The sequence below is a fragment of the Enoplosus armatus genome, chromosome 4, assembly GCF_043641665.1.
Source record: "Enoplosus armatus isolate fEnoArm2 chromosome 4, fEnoArm2.hap1, whole genome shotgun sequence".
NCBI classification, from domain to species: Eukaryota; Metazoa; Chordata; class Actinopteri; order Centrarchiformes; family Enoplosidae; genus Enoplosus; species Enoplosus armatus.
In genome coordinates, this window is record NC_092183.1 from 18,312,349 (window position 1) to 18,331,859 (window position 19,511).

Consider the following 19,511-nt stretch of genomic DNA (forward strand, 5'->3'; position numbering starts at 1 on the left):
TTCCTGTCAGATGAGTGACAAAGTGACCCAGACTAAAATAAAATCCATTTAAACCATAAATGGGGCAAAAGGGAGGGGAGACATATGATGGCAAAGAAATGCATGCCACAATACAACACAATTTGATTAACCATCTATTAGATTTTCTCTCAAGTGACTTTTATTGGCAACAAATAAGTACAGATGCAGACAGCTTTCTACCTACTGTAGACATAAAGTCATGTTCAAAGAAATGAAGAATGAACCTCTGTGTAGTCTGTGAAATGTTCAGAATGTCAGTCACAATACATTTATTAACATGAATAAGATGCTATATTCTAAGTACTATTCAATCAGAAAACCCATTTAAAATGAATAGTTGGACATGTGTTTGTTTGCATACTTAAGTTAAATGAGAAAATTGATGCCATTCTTATGCCACTATGTTTAATAGGAAGCAGGAGCCAGCAGCTGGTTAGCTTAGCTTAGCATTAAGACTGGAAACATGCGGAAACAGCTAGCCTGGCTCTGTCCTTAGGTAACTCAGTACAGAAGCTCTGATGTTTGCATGTTCTTACATCACCTCATTTAGACCAATGTTCTCTACAGCTACGAAGAAAATGCGTTTTAATCATTTCTAATTTCTCGTTTTAGAGGTATTTTGCTGAAAACAGCTGCCTGCGGCAGTTGAAAACGGCGCTTGAGATAAGTGAGAGTGAACCTAAATGGTGAAGTTGTGGGCCGGACAAACAATGAGCTGAAACTTGCTATAAAGCTCCATAAAGCCACTTTGAGGTGCAGATGAGGGTGAGAATTCTCTGTTCATCACTATGAGTGACCTTTTTCACATTGTCACATTGTGTCAATTGATACATTTGTTAATATAAAAATATTATTTATAGCCGCTTTAAAGAAGAAATGGTAAAATGTGAATCAATCAAAAATCATTGGAAATTTCAGGGCGAAAATGATCATGACAGATGCATAACTGCGAGCAAGTATGTGAATTCTTATGTGAGTATTTCCTCGTTTATCTTCTCAGTAAGTAGAAGTAAAATTCAAGGTGGGAATAAACGCTGAGCAGCCACAGCTGCAGTTGTAGAGCTGATCAGACCAAAGAAGGAACTGCTCTGTGACAAGAGAGCCCGACACCGCGGCAGAGCGCTGGATATCTGAAGTGAATCGCATGGAAGGCATTTGTCTGATTGTTCTTCTTCAGTGTACCGGCTTGAGTAACAGCGAGATAGCCATCTATTATTTTTTTTTTACTGCTTTGAGTCAAAGGGAGGGCACTTCTCTCCTGTTCTCTACAGTTGGGGGTGCCTCGTGCCTTGTGGTCTGCAAAGTTGACCACAAACTGTATTACAAATAAACCTTTAGAGGCCGTTAGAGTTGTAGTATTAAAGTGGAGATAATGACCTATAATCACACTTAAACAGCTAAACCTGCCAAAATAGTCCAATATTGTTATGTTTACTGCAAAGCCGGTGTTCAAATGAATGACAAAAAATGTTGTTGAGCCTTGGAAGTGTGTGTTTGACATAATCCAGCATCATTTGACAGTAAGGACAGAAGCCAGCAGTGGAAAAGCCCGTCACATTGTTGACACAGTCAGGTGACAGATACAGTTAATGGGTAAACAAGCTTAGTGTAGCTGCTACATTCAACACAACATAACGGGCTGATGGTCATCACACACTTTTAAACTTACAAGTAAACAGAGGTAATTTTGCAGTTTTAATGCAACATCACACACATCTGACATGCTCTAATGCAGGATTAGTCCTTTGCCTATAGTTATACAGTCTATGTGTGTGTGTGATTGTTCACATGTGAACTATTAGGGTACTGATCCCTGTATGGCTTCGGCACACAGGCACACTTTTCAACTCCTCCCCTCTGCCTTCAGCCAGGGTGTGATTAGAGCCAATACAATCTTGGGCAACCTGCAGTGAGAGAGAGCGAGCAAGAGAGAGAGAGCAAAAGAAAGAGTGGGCAGCCGCTCTGGTGCACTCTGGTGGTTCTTGCAACAGCGTCACTGTTGCTTGATCTCCAACAGTCCAGCTGTGGCATTGTGGCTCATTCAAGGAAATCAGCAAAAACACTGCAAACTGCTCTAATCCCAGTGGACGGATTTAAATGGACAAGGCTGGGTTTTCTTCTCAGAATTTTTTTTTCACTGCATGTTAATGTTTCCTGGATTCATGAAAGTGCTGCAACTCCGCGAACTAACATTGTTTCAGCTTTGTGGACAGTCTGGATACATCTTTTTGGAGAACATATTGTTGTTGCCTGCACTTCCTCAAACAATCACGTCGTTGGAAACATGGAAAGCCTTTTGAGCACTCCCAAGGTGTGAAATGTAAGCAGGAACCTCAAAGTGAAGAGTAACTCTTAGTTAGTGAGGAAAACTTCATCAGCTTTTTATTTTGAGCAGATTTATGATGCTTGTAAGAAGCTCAGATTCTTTAGTTTTAACTTTGACGTGAAAAACACACCTTCAACGTCCTGTGACAGAGTTGAGCCGGTGAATAATGGATGGCAACCTGAGCACTTCAGCATCCAACGTGATCAACCGAACAGGACCCTACCACGATGCGGCGGGACCCTGGAGCCTCGTCATACTGGTCATCATCATACTGATCATAGTGGTGGGAAACCTGCTGGTCATCATCGCCATAGCTCGTACTTCACAGCTACAGACGACGACAAACATTTTCATTATGTCCCTGGCGTGTGCAGACCTCATCATGGGGGTCTTCGTGGTGCCTCTGGGGGCCACTATTGTGGTGACTGGCAACTGGCAGTTCAATGAGACTTTCTGTGACTTCTGGACTTCTGTGGACGTCCTGTGTGTGACGGCGAGCATCGAGACGCTCTGTGTCATAGCAGTGGATCGATATATAGCCATTACGAGGCCCCTCCGACACAAGGTCCTACTCAATAAGTGGCGTGCCAGAGCAATAGTTTGTTTAGTGTGGGTTGTGTCCGCCTTAATTTCCTTTGTACCAATTATGATAGGGTTATGGCGCGTTGATGAGGAAGAAGCGAACATGTGCTACAATAACCCTGAATGTTGCGACTTTGTGACCAACTGGGCCTTTGCTATTATATCCTCTATAGTGTCTTTTTACATTCCACTGCTCATAATGATATTTGTGTACGCAAAAGTCTTTCTCATAGCCACACGCCAGGTCCAGCTCATAGATAAGAATCGCATACGTTTCCAGAATGAGTGTCCAATAGCGCAGATGCAAGTTGGCTCCCACATCAACAATATCCTGCCACCGGCGTGTGCAGTCTCCAGCAGCTGCAACAGCGCAGTACGGAGAAAGAGCACCAAGCGGAGGCCGTCACGGCTGATACTCGTCAAAGAGCAGAAGGCCCTCAAGACTTTGGGCATCATCATGGGGACCTTCACCGTGTGCTGGCTGCCGTTCTTTGTCGCCAACATCATCAACGCATTTAACAGAGATGTCCCCTCAGAGAGGATCTTCCGACTGCTAAACTGGCTGGGTTACATTAACTCCGGCCTCAATCCTATCATCTACTGCAGGAGTCCAGAGTTTCGCACTGCGTTCAAGAACCTGCTGGACTGTCCGTGGCTGTCCACCCTGTGGCTTAATACTTTCTATAAAGAGCTGCGGACTCGATGCTCCTGCTTTCTATGGCAGGCTGAGTCAGGCACGGCCGGCTCTTTCCAAAAGTCTCCAACCAGTAGGACTGAGGGCAGCGAGAGTCTGGCCAGCACTCAGGGAAGCAGCAAGAGTGAGGAGGCTTCCCCTGGTCCTCTGCAGTCCAACGGCAGCACACAGTTCAGTGACTTATCAGAACCAGAAACCCAATTGTAAGTTTGACTTTTCTTATTTTACCCACACAGTCATTTATTTATCTATAAAATAAACTATCAGGAATGCTTTTAATATGTCCACTTCCTACACATAAATACTTCCCCTTCTCCAGTACAAACAGTGAAACCCTCGTCTAAAGACAATGACGTGTATAATTCTGACGCCTGGACATCATGCACAACACTAGTTAATAGAAACACACCTACTAGCATCAATGGCAACATTAATATCAATACATCATTGACGTGCATTACAACAAAGTCACACTCAGTGCTTTAACTTTTCAGATTTTTTTTTAAATTCATAAGATAAATAAATGAAATACATTTTACACTATATTATGAAATGTCAGTGCATCTTATTTGAGAGTAACTCGTAGACTTTTGATCAAATCTCTATGAAACTGAGAGGACAGTGAGATAAATCAGGGAGTCTGTGACCGTGGCCACTGGTTTGAAATCTTAGATTTCGTACTCATCTTTGTCCTTTATTATTATTTTTGTCATTTATTCTACAGAGCTACGTGTTACATCAGAGGTCTATCCTGTGACATGTGAGCAGATCCTTTGCACTGTCAAGCAGAAGTGTTACAGTGACTTACAGTGTTGAATCAATGTCACGGAGAATCAAGCAATTTACATTCCTTGCTTTTGGACATCCTGTTGCAGATCAGCAAAGTATTGCACAATGACTTCTGTGCTTGTTTCAGTTTGACAAATAATACCAACTTAGATAATTCTTTGTCATGGCTGACACTAACTAGGCATCCTCGGCACTTTTAAAGATAAAAAAACAGTGGATAAATTAAATTTTGAGCTTGATTAAACTGTTTCCCACTGTGCAATTCATAGAAATAGAAATCCGTATTTGGACACGTTCGAATACATCAGTGCGCTGCTGTCCAGGAGTAAAATAGGGTGGAACAGTGCAGAAAAAGAAATCATTTCTGAAGCATTGGCTGCTGTTGGGGTGTTACAATATCACAAAACTAAAAGTGAATTTGGATTTTCATGCATGATTCAATACACATTTGAGGACTGCACCTGTATCGGTTACTGCACTGTGTTACCTGTAATCAATCTTTGAATCCAGCTGATGTCAATGGAGTAAAAATAACAAACAGATGTCCACAGTGCAGTCGGGGTAGGTAATGTGTTTTTAGCACACTCGTTAATAATAATAGTTAAAAATATCATTAAGTCATTTTGTACTTCATAGAAACCTCCATACTGTAAATGTGGATTTTAAGGTATCTGAAAAATGGTGTCCCATAATGATACAGATTAATTAATGTGCCTCTGTAAAACCACTGGCCCATGTGTGAAAGGCTGATTCGGCATGGCACGCTTGAGAACGTTTCCAAATATTAGTGTGTCTCTCTGCCTGTCAGTGGGCCTCAGCGCGCCCTGCCCAACACCCCCTGCAGCAGATAAATCTTTATCACTTAGACACAAGACTTCCCCCATAACTGAGGAGGCTGTTTACAAGACCGACGGCCAATGAGAACACCCTCGTTAACACAGGTTAACTGGGGTTGGACAGCTCAATATCTGATTCATTATTATTCTTACACACCACTACATGTTGACGGCAGGCCTGCCACAGATCATAGTGTTAACTAGTAGATTTTAGAACGTTTTTAAAAGGAAGTTTTCTATCTGTTGAGTAAAATGCTGGTTATCTGTGGTGTAAGAATTGTGCCACTTATGTAATTCATTTACAGTATTTGCTGTAAATTTGAATTTTGTTGAAACTTCCCCCCAAAAATGATCAAATTATTGTCATCAGAAAAGAAAATATTCAACAAGATTTCAAATTAAATTCCCAGAAAGATTTAGTTGCAACATTAGAACATACTTTATAAGTGTGATTGTTCTTGTCAAAATAACTAATATTTTATCACCATGTTTGGTTGATGTCTCCAACATGTCATCATTGTTTTAAGTGTCGTTATGTTGTCACAAATTGAAATTGTAGCTTGTGTATTTGAATTGTATGTGTATGAAACACATACACAGTAAGTTTGCAAGTGTTTGAAACTCCAAAACTCAGATTAAAATCCATACATTTAATTTCAATATTGTATATACATTATATACATATGAGTAGTTCAATTTCAGGACATAACATTTTCATTTGACAAGTGGCACAACTCTTTCACTTCAGCCCTCGCCGTGCCATGTGAATTCCCATGAGCAACCCAGTTTTATGACGGACGGATGTCTCATTTCAAATATTGAATCTGCACACTATATTTCATTTTTCTCTTCTTTTCACATGACATCCTCTCTGTGGAACTTTACAGACATAATCAATGGGTCAGTAAACAGGAGACATTTAGGAGCATATAAAAGTCTTCCTTAAAAGGAGCCCGGTGTGTTCTGTAGTAAATCAGCCCAAGGGGAAGGCTCAGCAGACTCACCCTGCGCTTTGAGCAGGATTACAAACGTAAGTGAGACCAGCCGTTCGAGAATGACTCTGGCGGGGCCACGGCTCTGAGATGGGTTTGATGAAGAAAATATGACAAAACGGTTCCAGGCAGAGTCTGCACTGCCGAAGTGGTTCGTTTTTGCTTCAGAGTGCTAATAATGCCAGGCTAGGCATCTGCTAAGGGACCATGCGCCCCTCAGTCAGCTCTGTCAACTTACTATTTAACTAGCAACACAAAAGAGCAATTGAGCAGCGAATTGCCTTTAAACCCTGGGACAACATGCAGCAGCAGGTTTAGTTAAATCAGCGGCTGATAAAAAGGGAGGTCGAACCACTGGACGTGAATGGTTACTAGGGAAGAGTGGCTGCACTTCACTGCACAGAAAGGCCATTATCAATAGTTACTTTGTTTTCATGGAAAATACATGCAGGCATATCACCGCTGCCCTTATCAACATCCACAGCAGCCTTCAGCTTCTGTCATGTATACACCATGTTATATGGATTCCCTGCATAACAGCATTTCTAGTTCATCTCTCATGATCATAAATGTTGAGGTTGAAGCGGAAGGCAAATGTGTTTTTTTTCCCCACAGAATTAATTAGGGTTTAGCTGTGTCTTCCTTTGTTTTGTCATGTTGCTCTAGAGGTGAGACAGGCTGCTACTGCGTTAGCCCTAATGTGTGTATCGAAGGTATTTAAGACAAAATCCTGTGTTATGAGCAGAAGGAGTTTGTTAGCACAGTTTATCCATGATTGAGAACACTAAAATTAAGCTAACAGAGAGCTGAACATTTTTATTTCGAAGAGCAGCAGCCGACTAGATTGTGGACTAAATTGCAGCGTGAACGTGGAGCAGAGATGAAGAGTCTCTGCTAGATGTCTGATGGACTGGTTTAGAAACACAGCATCGCAATTAAATTATCGAGAGACATGTGTGAGGAAACTGAGTAAACAGCTCTTAAACCAGGAATAAAATTATGTCTTCCATGGCCATGAAATGCATACTAAAATATTTTCCATCTCAGAAAAACTATATGAGGATAAGCATTAATAAGATCTCATGTGAAAAGCAGACACTAGTGGCACTGGGACAAGAAGTTACTGAGGCAGATCCACATTTAGCTCTAAAGCAAATATCTGATTGGTCACAACAAGCGGTGCAGGCGCTCACACTGACCTACTGTTGAAAATAGATTTCATGGACTCTTTTCTCAATAGTAAAATCTGCTCATGACATAACAACAGATAAATATGGTATATATTTGGATATATGTTCTTTTTTTTCTCAGCTTGTGAACTTGTGAGCTAAAAAGAAGCACACATAACCTGACGTTACACAAAGCACAGAGAGATGGTCATTTCCAGTATAAATACTGACTCACTAAAGTCTACTACAAGCGGCTCATTACTCCAAATGATCGTGTAAATATTTCAGACGTATTAGTTGACGACTCGTGAGGACAAATCTAAAAAGGACATTGTGTTTATAATGCTGGGCACTCAGGTTTATAACTAACTGTGTGTTACTGCAACAAACTGCATCATTATGCCGGCTAAATACGTAGATGTAACTGTAATTATAATTATTTCCAACACATGCATGCTGTATCCTCCCAATGCTGTATTAATGGACACTTTGTTTTTGCAGTGTGAAAATATGGAATGCTGTAAATATGGAAGACAATTTAGGAAATGTGTAAACAGTTATTTCTAATGTGTCGTGCGGGATAAGTCGTGTGTTTAACAAGAAATTAAACTGGTGACAGACATTTGCTGCAGAGCCTGTGATCGACAGGCCTTTCACTAAACTGAGCTGCTAATGTGTGGCGGCTCCATATGCTGGCGTAATAAGTTAAGGCACTGCAGTGAGCATATCAGTAGGCGCACATTAGGACAACCTGATGTTTTGATGGTGTTTTAGGAGGGGCCTAATGCTTTTTTTTTTCCTGTGCCGTGAACCCTGTAATTCTGAGCTTTTCTCTGCAGTGTGCTAATGGTGCCTCCAGCCAAACGTCACGCACCCACCTCTATAATGTGCATTTAGTTAGCTTAGTGTGAGATCAGGCCCAAGAGAGCATGAAACAATGAGCAGGATAAAGCAAAACATGGTGGTAGTGACCTGTGGGAAACCTCCAACACTTCTCTTTCAAGCCTGGCTGATATCAGAACCAATCACACCGCATCACGGTCAGTTGAGCAAACACTTGAGAACGGTATAACTCCAAGTTGTTCAGGTTTGGAGGGACAAAAAAAAAGCCATGACTGGAGATTATTTTTGCTACAACAGAAGCTAAAATCTGTGCTGCAAGACTGAAACCTTCAGTATCAAGACAGAATTCAACGCATCAAAACTCTAATGCTATAGATATTTTACCATTAATGGATGATCCTGTATTCAAGCCATTTGAAAGATGAATAGTTTATAGCAATACTGATTGCGTAATACATTGACTCCCTGTATGACTCAGTGGTAGTTTAACTTTTATAAAAGAACCTGCACTTTGAAATAAGTTTCTACAATTTGATCTAAAATCTACAAAAGTATACGTGGAACTTGAAGTATTTTTGAATACACCAACATGACTCTCATGCTGGCTTGCTTTTGGCTTGTTGCAGCTGGCTGTTGTTAGTTTACTTATTTGTGATTCAGCCTATTGATTTATTTATTAAAAGAAAAACCATGTGCAGCTGAATGTTGTCACTGGTTCTACACTTGTTTGTATACCTAACTAAAACCAATGCATATAATGACAAAATGACTTCATTTTGGAGGCTGTAGTTTGTGGTGCTGTTGAATTGTATTGTATTACTGAGGTGTTCCTAATATCTATTCTACCTATGGGGCGGACAAAATATTAGAAACACCACTCAGTATATTGCAGTACAGTTAAATAGCACCACATACTACAGCCTCCAAACTGACCTCTATCACTTTCAAGCAAAACTCCTTCATGAAGGATTTATTGCAGGACCGTTGTATTAGGACTGTATTAGTTTTAGCTAGGTGTAGCTAATAAACTGGTAACTGTGTGTGTGTTATATGTTATAAACATTTTTCTTTTACTGATGTTATACACACACACACATTTAAAAATCATGTTGCCTAAATGATTTTGATGATTAAATTGCATCCCCCTTTTGAGAGGCAGATTTAAAGAAAGAAACATACACACGTCACTGATGATGGATGGATTTTCCTTAACTTTTGATGAGCTTAGCTCCTTTAACTTGAATGGATACTACAAAATATGTGCAGGCTGTCAGTGGTTTGTGATCTAAAATAATTCATGTGTCAATGTGAGATTCAACAGAATGTACAACATCATTTTATTCCATTAAATCATCCAAATGCGTCAGCTTAGTCACTCTTACCTATAAGACATGAGTGAAATACACTATGGGAATAATAAAATGTGTCCTGCACACTTTTTCCTGTAAGCAGTCACATTTCTGGGAAGCTTACAGGTCCAGGTAGTTTATGTCTTCCTGTAGAGACATGTGGAGGTGATAGCATCAGAATTCCTGTCTTGGTGGGAAAAAAAAAAGGTTGAGTTCCACAAAACATGAGATGAGGGAAATTCAGGCAATAACTTTCTGTAATGAACAAAAAAAAAAAAAAAAAAGATAAAAAAGGACAACAGGTGCAGTGATGATATCAATGCTGTTCTCCACATGAAAACAGCAACATACTTAAAAATAACCTGTAAGACAACAAAACATCGTTTTCTTGGAGCTTATCTGATAGAAACTGAAATGCCGTGCAGGGTGTGACCAGCACAGGACAACAAGTCATACAGTAACACACAGAAGGGCCACATCTCACAGGACTGCACACCAAATCAAAAATATAATGAAGTTCATAGTGGGATAGCTAGATGTTGGATCCTGTCACTGTGGGTCATTTCTGCCTTGTATCTTCGCCTTTGGAGGCGTGACTAAATAGCACAATTACAAAACAGAATATCTTATTGATTGTAATGACATTCCCCCTTTTCTAATACACTAGTTAATCACATGTGACATTTACTCATGTCTTTTGTAGTAGGGACATTTGTTTCAATAGAGACACTACATGCTAACATGTCCATCTCTCTTCAGCTTCACATTGCAGGAAAAGGATGGGTGAACTGCAAAATGTCAAGCTACTGAAGCAAAACTATGTTCTGCAGCCGTTACTGTGGTTCCTGTGAAGACTGAGACCAAACAGCAGCGAGGACAAGCTAAAGAAGAGTACGACCACCGGCCCTGATAAACGTAGCTGACAGAAGCTTGCTCCAAAGAGATGGCTGGATTGACGGTAGAGAAACAGCTGATTTGGTCTGGACAGGAACAGTGTGACTGTCTCTGTGGACAGAGGATGGACTGCTGCAACTCAGCACTTCATAGACATTAGGTGACACTTAAGTTGAGTCAGTGTCACCTAAATACTGTTTGCGAAAGACTCTCTGCTGCAAGTTTTAAATGCATTCCAGTAAACCTTTGTGGTTTCCATAATGACAGCATTAACTCATTTTGTACAGTATATTATCTGGTAAGTTATCTATTTATGATACACTGAATCTGTAACAAAATACAAACGTTGTCTAACTTAATACAAAGGTCAAAATTCTGGCAAGGCCGTCTTCACTGTCCAGTTAAAAAAAGATTAATTTTCATGTCATAAACTCTTCAGTGTAATATCAGCTAAACCAAAGGGCTGCGCATTCACATATTAAATGTTGTTGTTTTCAGTCTAAATCTTTCTGTTTTGAGCCTGGACTGTATCCGCACAATAATACTAACTTATCTTGCTTAAATCCCCTTGTCTACGTTTAGTTATACCATCAAGACTCAAACATAACTCCTGTCGACAGTTAACATAGCATAAATCATTGTGCAAGGTACAGTATTATAAACTGGAGGTAACCACAGCAAAACACACATGCTGTGTTATCTCCCTACATATTTTCCATTGGTAAGCTGCCATGGTATAAGATCACTAACTAAATCAATAATAATAAATAATAAATGTTCAAATGTGAAAAAATAATGGACCTCATCCATTATTTTGTTATGTCGGGACGCCTTGTCGTGTGTTATTACTTACATCACATCATCTGTTGCATTGAGAAATAAAATATTATAAAACTGTGTAACAGTGGTCACGTGTGCTCTGTGTGCAAACCCACCACTATGGAAGTAAAGAAAGGCCGTGATAACGTAAATCATATACGCAATGAATACATAGTGTAAACATTTAAATGCCCCCGAGTTTATAGCATTGAAATATTTTACTTTGAAACCCATCTATATGGATTAATATGGTTTGAAACTGCGTCTTGGAAATGTCTCGAAAAACTGATTGTCCTTCTCAGGTTGTTTCATTTTAAGGGATTTTAGAGGCCTAAAGAGGTAGGAAGTATCCAGTATGTGAAAAAAAGAGACAGAACAAAATAACCCTAATTTTGTATAACAGAAATTATATATTTTTTTCTTTCTTATCAATTTAATCATCTTGTGACCCCTCAGATTTATCTGGGGAGTCCCTGAGGGGTACCCTACTCTGCAACACCGAGCAACATAAAACTACTCTTGATACGAGCTCAAGAGACAATTTTAAACAACTTAATTTTTCTTATTCCAAGTAATCCTCCACCCACCGAAACCACCGTCATCTCTGGCTCTGCTACTGTTTGAGCAGACATCATGTAATGTTATGAGAAGAATTTACAAGATTTGGGACTAAACGAAGAGCACAATGCATGACATTGGAAAACAAACTGTGACCAACATTAGCCCTGCCAGCTGAAATATCAACCAGCAACAAGCCACGACAACTCGGAGTGGAAACAATTATCCTGTCTGAGAGTTAAGCCACCATCTTATCAGCTGATTCCTGTTATAATGTTTTCCATGAGCGGGTTTAGATTGAAATCAATTGTAAACAGTTTTTTTAAGGAAAGAAAAACAAAAGAGAAGCCACTACTCAAGGTACAACTGGGACTATTTGATAAGATATGAATACAGGAAGCAAAAAGTGAAGGTGTTAAATCATCTACAAATTATATTCACCCTTATTAAACTACACATTTAAACCATGGAGTCAAGTGTTTTTTTTTTTTTATGTAAATCAGACAGGTGTTTTGTTGAAGATAACTCTCAACATACTAGTTTACTGTTTGCAATGTTTTCTATTAATCGTGACAAAGGCACTCTGATCAAACACTGAACATTGATTAAAAGTTTTTAATCTTGGATCTACTTTGAAGCGTGCAGTATTTTTTCTTCTCCCTCTCCTCTTGATTGCACATGCAAATCACTTGACTGTAAATACGCAGTATTCTGTTTGACACAACCTTTCCCGTTGAGCCTTTCCTGTGCCAACAACTTGTCCAGCGTTACGGCACAGTTTTCTCCAGGACAGACGGATATTTTCAGAACACGGGGAATCTCAGACAAAAAGCAAATCCTTTGACAACAAATTTAGACTTCAGAGGTCACCAGTTAGGAGCCCTTAAATCTAATTGAGTCAACTGCACCTTAATTCGATAAAGTATCGTGGATTCATCCTGGTAACATGGTAACGTGACTGAGGCACATACCACTGGCAGCTGGCCTCACATGGCTTTATAGTAGATATAAAAATCCAGATGACCACAAGCCTGGAGTCATAGAATCAACAATGGCTTCATTACAGATGGCTTGCTGTTACCTTTGTACCCGTGCTTCTGAGACCATTTTGTTGTTAGACTGTAATTTTTCTTACTCCCGTTATGGACAACTGGGCAAACACAGATAACCCAGCATCACACAGACATTTCAACTGCAGCCACAATGCAGTTTGATTGGAGGAAAACAAGCCCAGCAATCGACAAATTCAAATTCACATTTTTTTTTCTACACTCACCATTATGTACCAACGTTTAATAATCACAGTAGTGTGTGTGCCTCTCCCTATTTTTTGCCTGGAAAACCTCAGAATAAGCTACTTACATATCATTAATTCCCTTTAAATTGTCAACAAATACTCTGACAAAAAACACAGAGTACAGAGGATGAGGCAGGCATCACCCTTTCTTAAATTACAGTCAGCTAATTGACAGTGCTAACTACCAGGTTTGGCCATCTACTGCCATCTAGTGCAGTGATTTGTGACTATCAGCCCCATAAAGTGAGCAACACAAACTGGCTCAGTGATTTTTCTTCTTCCATATAATAGCTGCAAGATGTTTCCTTTTGATTATGGGGTTTCAATTCCCTGCTACTTCTTAACCCCCATGAAATGGCTGTCCTTCCCACTAGAAAAGCTCCACTTCCCAGACGCCTGAGGCACAAGCACGATGGTGTTTCCGTATAACTTGAAGAGCATTGCACTGTGGGGAAGTCGGGTATCTCTTCTTCATTGCTTTAGGCATATACAGAATACTACTCTAAATTTAGATTACAAAGGAAATATAGTTCCACAAAGTAGAGGCATGTTTGATCCCTACAAATCATCTATTTTGTATAAAGACATCCTTTCCAAAATATGCAAAAAGATCTCCTGCTTGATTTTACCCTGTTGTACTATTAAATGCTGCCTCTTGACTTGCTGCTTCAGTCATTGTGTCTTAATTAACTTAAGGGAAGCTACAGAACCACCAAAAGAACCCTTAATGAGCAGCAGAGGGTCCTGTGAGAACTGATTAGCTGTCAGTGTTAGAGGCTGAGGCGGTTGTTTTACTGTGTATTTGCTTTGTTAAAAATTCAAGATTTCTTAAAAAGCAAATACACGTGGGGCTCGTCTCGTCTTCACCAAAACTCTTGACCCCTTCCCTTCCAGGTTAGCCTGTTTGATGATAGCTCACTGCGATGGCAAAAGTAAACTCACCAGAGCCACAAATGAGCTCGTGACAAACTCATCCATCACCGTTGCCGTGGTGACGGTATCCCAATACGTGCTGTAGCCTGGCAACAGTGGCTAAACAAAAAGGCTCGGCGCTAGCGGGTTGATTTGCCTGGCTGGGCTCAACATGAGCCGACCCGGCAGCAGCCCTGATGAAAAAGAGGTCAAACAAAATGGAGACCCAGGAGGTCGTCTCTCCGTGTTTACCACCACCACCACCACTCACACCGCAACGGCGAGTCCTGAAACAAGGCTGTTGTCCGCCTTCAAGAAGGACACTCAGGCCAGGAAGGTTTACCTGGCGGGGAGAGGTGAGTCCGCTCGTCTGCGTTCATTTCATGACGACTTTTTCAAGTAGTTTCAACCCGGAAACAAGAGCAGAGGGAGGGGTTGTCCCTCTGTCATCGACATATTGAATTTCTACTACAAATAGGATGACGTTTGCGTGCTATCTGTTGGCAGACAGCTGGACTTCTTTGAGGTCATGTGAGTCATGTGTCTTTCTGTAGCTGGCTTTCATGGTACATAGACAAGAGCTTAAAGAAAAATAATATATTCGGCTCCCTCATCTTGAAACCAGAGCGCAAGGCTTGAATAGATGGTGCAGTTGACACCTAACAATTATTAAACTGAATTACAGACTCAGCTGTGGGTTCATAGACATTTCTTTGTATATCACTCCTAAAGAAACACTGTAGGTGTTTCAAATAAGATGTCATCAATTGACGATGTATCACTCTGTTATTCAATTCACATACATTTCCATCACTTCCATTTTTTCCGTTTTTACAGTATGTTTTCTTCCTCCCACCCTTGAGGCCCTTTCCTTAAACAGTTTTCATCAGATCGGCTTTAAATGAATCAAATCATCAATTTTTCAATTCTTTCTTTTCTTTCTTATTTTTAAGAAATTACTTCCACCCCTCATAGAAAACAGGCGCAAAGTGTCCATGCGATTTCACCAATAGGTTTCTGATGGGGCATTTTAAAGCCTGGAGGTTGGCTTTCCCCCCACCGAAGATGTTTGGAGCCAGCTGGGGGCTCTGGGTGGATCACCCATCTGTGCACCTTATTAACTTTCAAAATACTTAATTAAGCTAGACATTCTATGCAATAAACTCGCTACTAAAACAATAACTTCTTAAGCATATTGCCCGTAGAGCAGGGATACTCAACTTGCTTTGCCAGGGGCCAGTTAATAAACTCGCTGCCAGAAAGCCTTTCTAACACGGGGATGGTCAACGGGCCACCCAGCCCCCTATTTGGTCCATGGGCCTTAAGTTGAGTATCACTGCAGTAGAGGATCTGCACCTTAAGGCCACATTGGTTTCAACTTTTTTGATCTGATTGCTGCCTCATATTTGTTTCTAGATGACATGGTAACTACAAATCATATTTACTCATATTTAAGAAATAGTAGGCCCTATGTTCATTCTAATTTAGGGTGGACTTTCTGAGACTCTCAATTACAGTTTTCTCTCATTATGACCTTTCTTTCCTTTCCACTTTACTTTGATATCTCAATGTTTTTTTGCCATTTGATACAGTGTTTTGTTGGATGAAAAAAATTGTTTGCAATAACTGTCTTTCGCAGAGTATTACAGCGAGGAAGGGAAGACCTTTGAACTGCGTCTTGTTGGAAAAATAAAGCAACAGCTAAGTGCTGATCCCACTCTTCGTCCAGAGTATCCACCTTCTCTTGGTCTGGCAGAGTTCACCCGGCGAGCCACAGAGGTTGCTTTGGGGAAGAGCTCTCGTGCTATAGTGGAGAACCGGGTAATCTCAGCTGAACATAAACACGGTAGCTAATTATAGTTTAGGTATATATTTATACCTAAGTGTTGCACAGCGACAAGCATGTAAAGATGAAGCACCAGCCTGTGTGCCTAATCATCCAATCAGTTAGCACTGCCATTACCAGGAGGCACTGTGCAGAGGAATCTGTAATTATTTATGTCTAGCTTCCTCCTCAGAGTAAATCAATACAAGATCAGTGTTTAAGTGTTTTAGCATCAGTAATGTTAATAACTCAACTCTTGCAGGTGTTAGGTGTCCAAACTCCTGGTTTTACCGCTGCTGTGCGTCTCGGGGCTGAACTCTTGAGACACTGGCATGATGTCTGTGCTGACTGGTGCGGGCCAGTATACCTCTCTTCCCCTTGTGATGGTAAATAATAACGTCACTTCCTCTTAACAGCATTTAAAGATACAGATGCTGGCTTTAAAATGCAAACATAACATTGAAAACATTGAAACATAAATGACACATAGTACTGTAGCTAATAAATGGTAAATGGCTGCATTTATATGGCGCTTTTATCCAAAGCGCTATTCAATTGGCCTCTCATTTACCCACACACTCACACACCGAAGGCAGCCAGTTACCATGCAAAGTGCTGGTCTGATCCAACCATCAGGTGCAATGTGGAGTTCAGAAGAAGGACACTTGGATATTTGGACAGGAGGAACTCCCTGTGAGCAGTGGACGACCCGCTCTCCTGAGCCACAGCCACCCCAGAGTGGTGATTGCAACTGTATGCACTCTTCGTTTACCTGCACATCATATTATCAACAAGACTAGAGGATGACTCATAAGTACACCACAAATGACGTATGAATAAATGATTGGGTAACAGTGTACATAGCAACGTAAGTTACTGTGACATACACACAAAAAGATTGTGTGAGATTTCAGAGAAACAGAAGTTGAGGGCACGAAGAAGACAAAATGTGAAAGATAGCACGTGGATGGATGATAACTGGCTATAAATACATACAGAACCTTGACAAACATGTCAGACATTCATTACACCTTTCAGATACAGTATATTCACTTCATTTCTGCAGATGTGGATGATTTAATAGAGATGTGTCTATGTCTTGCATACATTAAAATTGAAGTACTGCATAGATGTAAGGCTTGCAAAATGTGTTATATGAATTGCCAGATTTAAAAATGTATTAGTAATGTAAATAGTATTCATCACAGTGGTGGCTCTATACTGTGATTGCATCTGGAGGAGATGGTACTGCTTTAGGTGTGTAATGTTTTGTTTTGATCCTCCCTGCAGACTCATTGCCTGGTATCTTCCAAGCAGCAGGGATCCAAGACATCCGTGAGTATTATTACTGGGATGACAAGCAGCGGGGGGTTTGTTTGGAGAAGCTTCTGGAGGATCTGGAGAGGGCTCCGGAGCGAAGTGTTGTTGTTCTGTCAGCATCTGCCCACTACCCAACCGGAGCAGACCTCTCTCAGAATCAATGGGCTGTGATTACACAACTCCTCATGGTAAACAACTCCTCATCATGAACATTTATGCTCTTTTAACATTTTTATTTGTTTTTTAATCAGGCAAGTAGCTCTTCACTCCTACTTAGATCATCATTTGCTGTCTCGGCACTGTTTCCACAGAGGCGCAGGCTTTTCTCTTTCCTCTTGCTGCCTGCTCAGGCACTCTGCTATGGAGATTTGGAGCGGGATGCCTGGCCAGTACAGTACTGTGCATCACAGGGGATGGAGCTCCTCTGTGCTCAGTCATTCTCCCACAGCTTTGGACTATATGGTGAGAAAATGATGTTAAGAATATTGGCCAAGGAGTAATGTGCGTCACACAAAATGAGCCCATGCTTCCAATTAAAACTGTAATCTGTGATGTTCAATCAACACAAAGTACAGCCCAGAGCTGCTCTGCTGTTGAAAGAAAATACAGCAAGTCAATTTGAGCTCAATCCTCTGTTCTTTTATGCAGTCAGATAGTGTCAGCCCCACATACAACAGCCAAGAGCAGCTACTGTATGTATTCATGTCTTACCCATTAATCGCCAGAAAATGCTCATACCGCGTCACAGTCACACCTTCTGTTGCCTTTCAATTTTACTCTCTCTCTATCTAGAGAGACTCATTGTGAGGCAGCCCAGCTTGTTGCTTGTCTCTGTATGACCCCGTGAATATTCACTCGCCAGGAACGGTATATTATTTTCAAATTCAAAAGTGTCCCTCTTCAACTTCATTTTCAGTTCCAGAAACGCAAGAGAAAGCGAGAATGACATTAGATTACTGTTGCTGGAACATAGTGTTTCTTTTTTTACATCAGACTCATCTTCTTCTTCCCTTCACCAGGCGAGGCTGTCGGACACCTCCTGTGCGTCTTAAAGCAGGACTCCCTCCTTTTATCTGTGCAGTCTCGAGCTGACAGAATAGTCAGATCACTGTGGGCCCAGCCACCTGTAGGAGGAGCGCATGTTGTTGCCACAGTGCTCAGTAACCCAGCCCATCTTGTTGAATGGTGAGTCCTGCTCCACTTGAATGAATAATCTGGTATTTAAAGAATGTGGTTTGGACGGCCACATTGCTACTGTATCAGTAGATGTCCATAGTGATGGACATGCTTCAAAAAGTTAGGAGTGTCCTAAGCATTTAATGGTACAAGTGGCAAAACTCTTCATTTACAAGATGCACCTTTTGCTCACTGGATCTTTCATGTTTTGCAGATATTGAATGATACAACAATTATTAATTAACAATTATACTGACGATATAATTTCCCAAATGTTGTCCACTGTGTTTCTCAGGCAGGGAGAAGTAAAGTGCATTGTGGAGAGATGTATGCTGATCAGAGACATTCTGAGAGAAAGGCTGAGGCTTTTGGGAACTCCAGGTTGCTGGGACCACCTGACTCAACAAGGTGGACTCTACTGTTGTATAGGCTTGAATGGTGAGTAGCAGGCAGCATGGTGTCTGCCATGTTGGACTATTTCTTTCTAATAATCTAGAGCAGCAAATGATTCACTGCACAAGCCTCTAATAAGGGCAAGAAAAACGCTGATGCTGTGATATTCATAATTACTTTCTCTGGCATCCTGGAAAAAAAACATTTTGTTTAAATAGTACAATAATGGTACAACATACTGATGTGCTTTCAGAGTATTTCTTGTGTTTTTTGTCTACTTTAGGTCAGCAGGTAGAATTTCTGTCAAAGAGGAGACACATGTACCTGCTCCCCAGTGGCTGTCTAAACATGAGTGCAATCAACGGTCGTAACGTGGACTACATAGCCGAGTCCATCAATCTGGCTCTGACCACTTCACTCTGACCATGTGGCTTTTGATCAAGATCTGAAATCAGTGTCAAAGGGGCTTTTCAGCACGACTGAAACACATGTAGATTGAAGCTTTCACGTGTTTCACAGTTTCAGGTTTCCTGCAATTACTGTTGCAGGTCCAGCTATTGTAAAGTAAATGCTGTTAAACAAACAGAAGAAATGTGGAAATATGATTGCTTATTGAATTGCAGCAGATTCTTTTGGGACAGAGGTCTAACAGAGACCAGGCTGGAGACAACCCTTCAGCTGAGAGGACATGTGTTGTGTTCATGTGTCCTGTGTGT

The 19,511-nt window shown here is 40.8% G+C and overlaps 2 protein-coding genes across 2 annotated transcripts; both read left to right on the forward strand.

Moving 5' to 3' along the window:
• Positions 1-1,967: 1,967 nt before the first annotated feature.
• adrb3a (adrenoceptor beta 3a) lies at positions 1,968-11,397 on the forward strand. Its single transcript, XM_070904389.1, has 2 exons — positions 1,968-3,826; positions 10,361-11,397. Exons 1-2 carry the CDS (start codon positions 2,514-2,516, stop codon positions 10,386-10,388), a joined length of 1,341 nt encoding a protein of 446 aa, XP_070760490.1. The 5' UTR covers positions 1,968-2,513; the 3' UTR covers positions 10,389-11,397.
• A 2,856-nt stretch (positions 11,398-14,253) lies between these two features.
• On the forward strand, positions 14,254-19,218 carry got1l1 (glutamic-oxaloacetic transaminase 1 like 1). Its single transcript, XM_070904994.1, has 8 exons — positions 14,254-14,437; positions 15,721-15,902; positions 16,169-16,292; positions 17,197-17,414; positions 17,538-17,688; positions 18,246-18,411; positions 18,698-18,840; positions 19,079-19,218. Exons 1-8 carry the CDS (start codon positions 14,254-14,256, stop codon positions 19,216-19,218), a joined length of 1,308 nt encoding a protein of 435 aa, XP_070761095.1.
• The last annotated feature ends 293 nt before the right edge of the window (positions 19,219-19,511 follow it).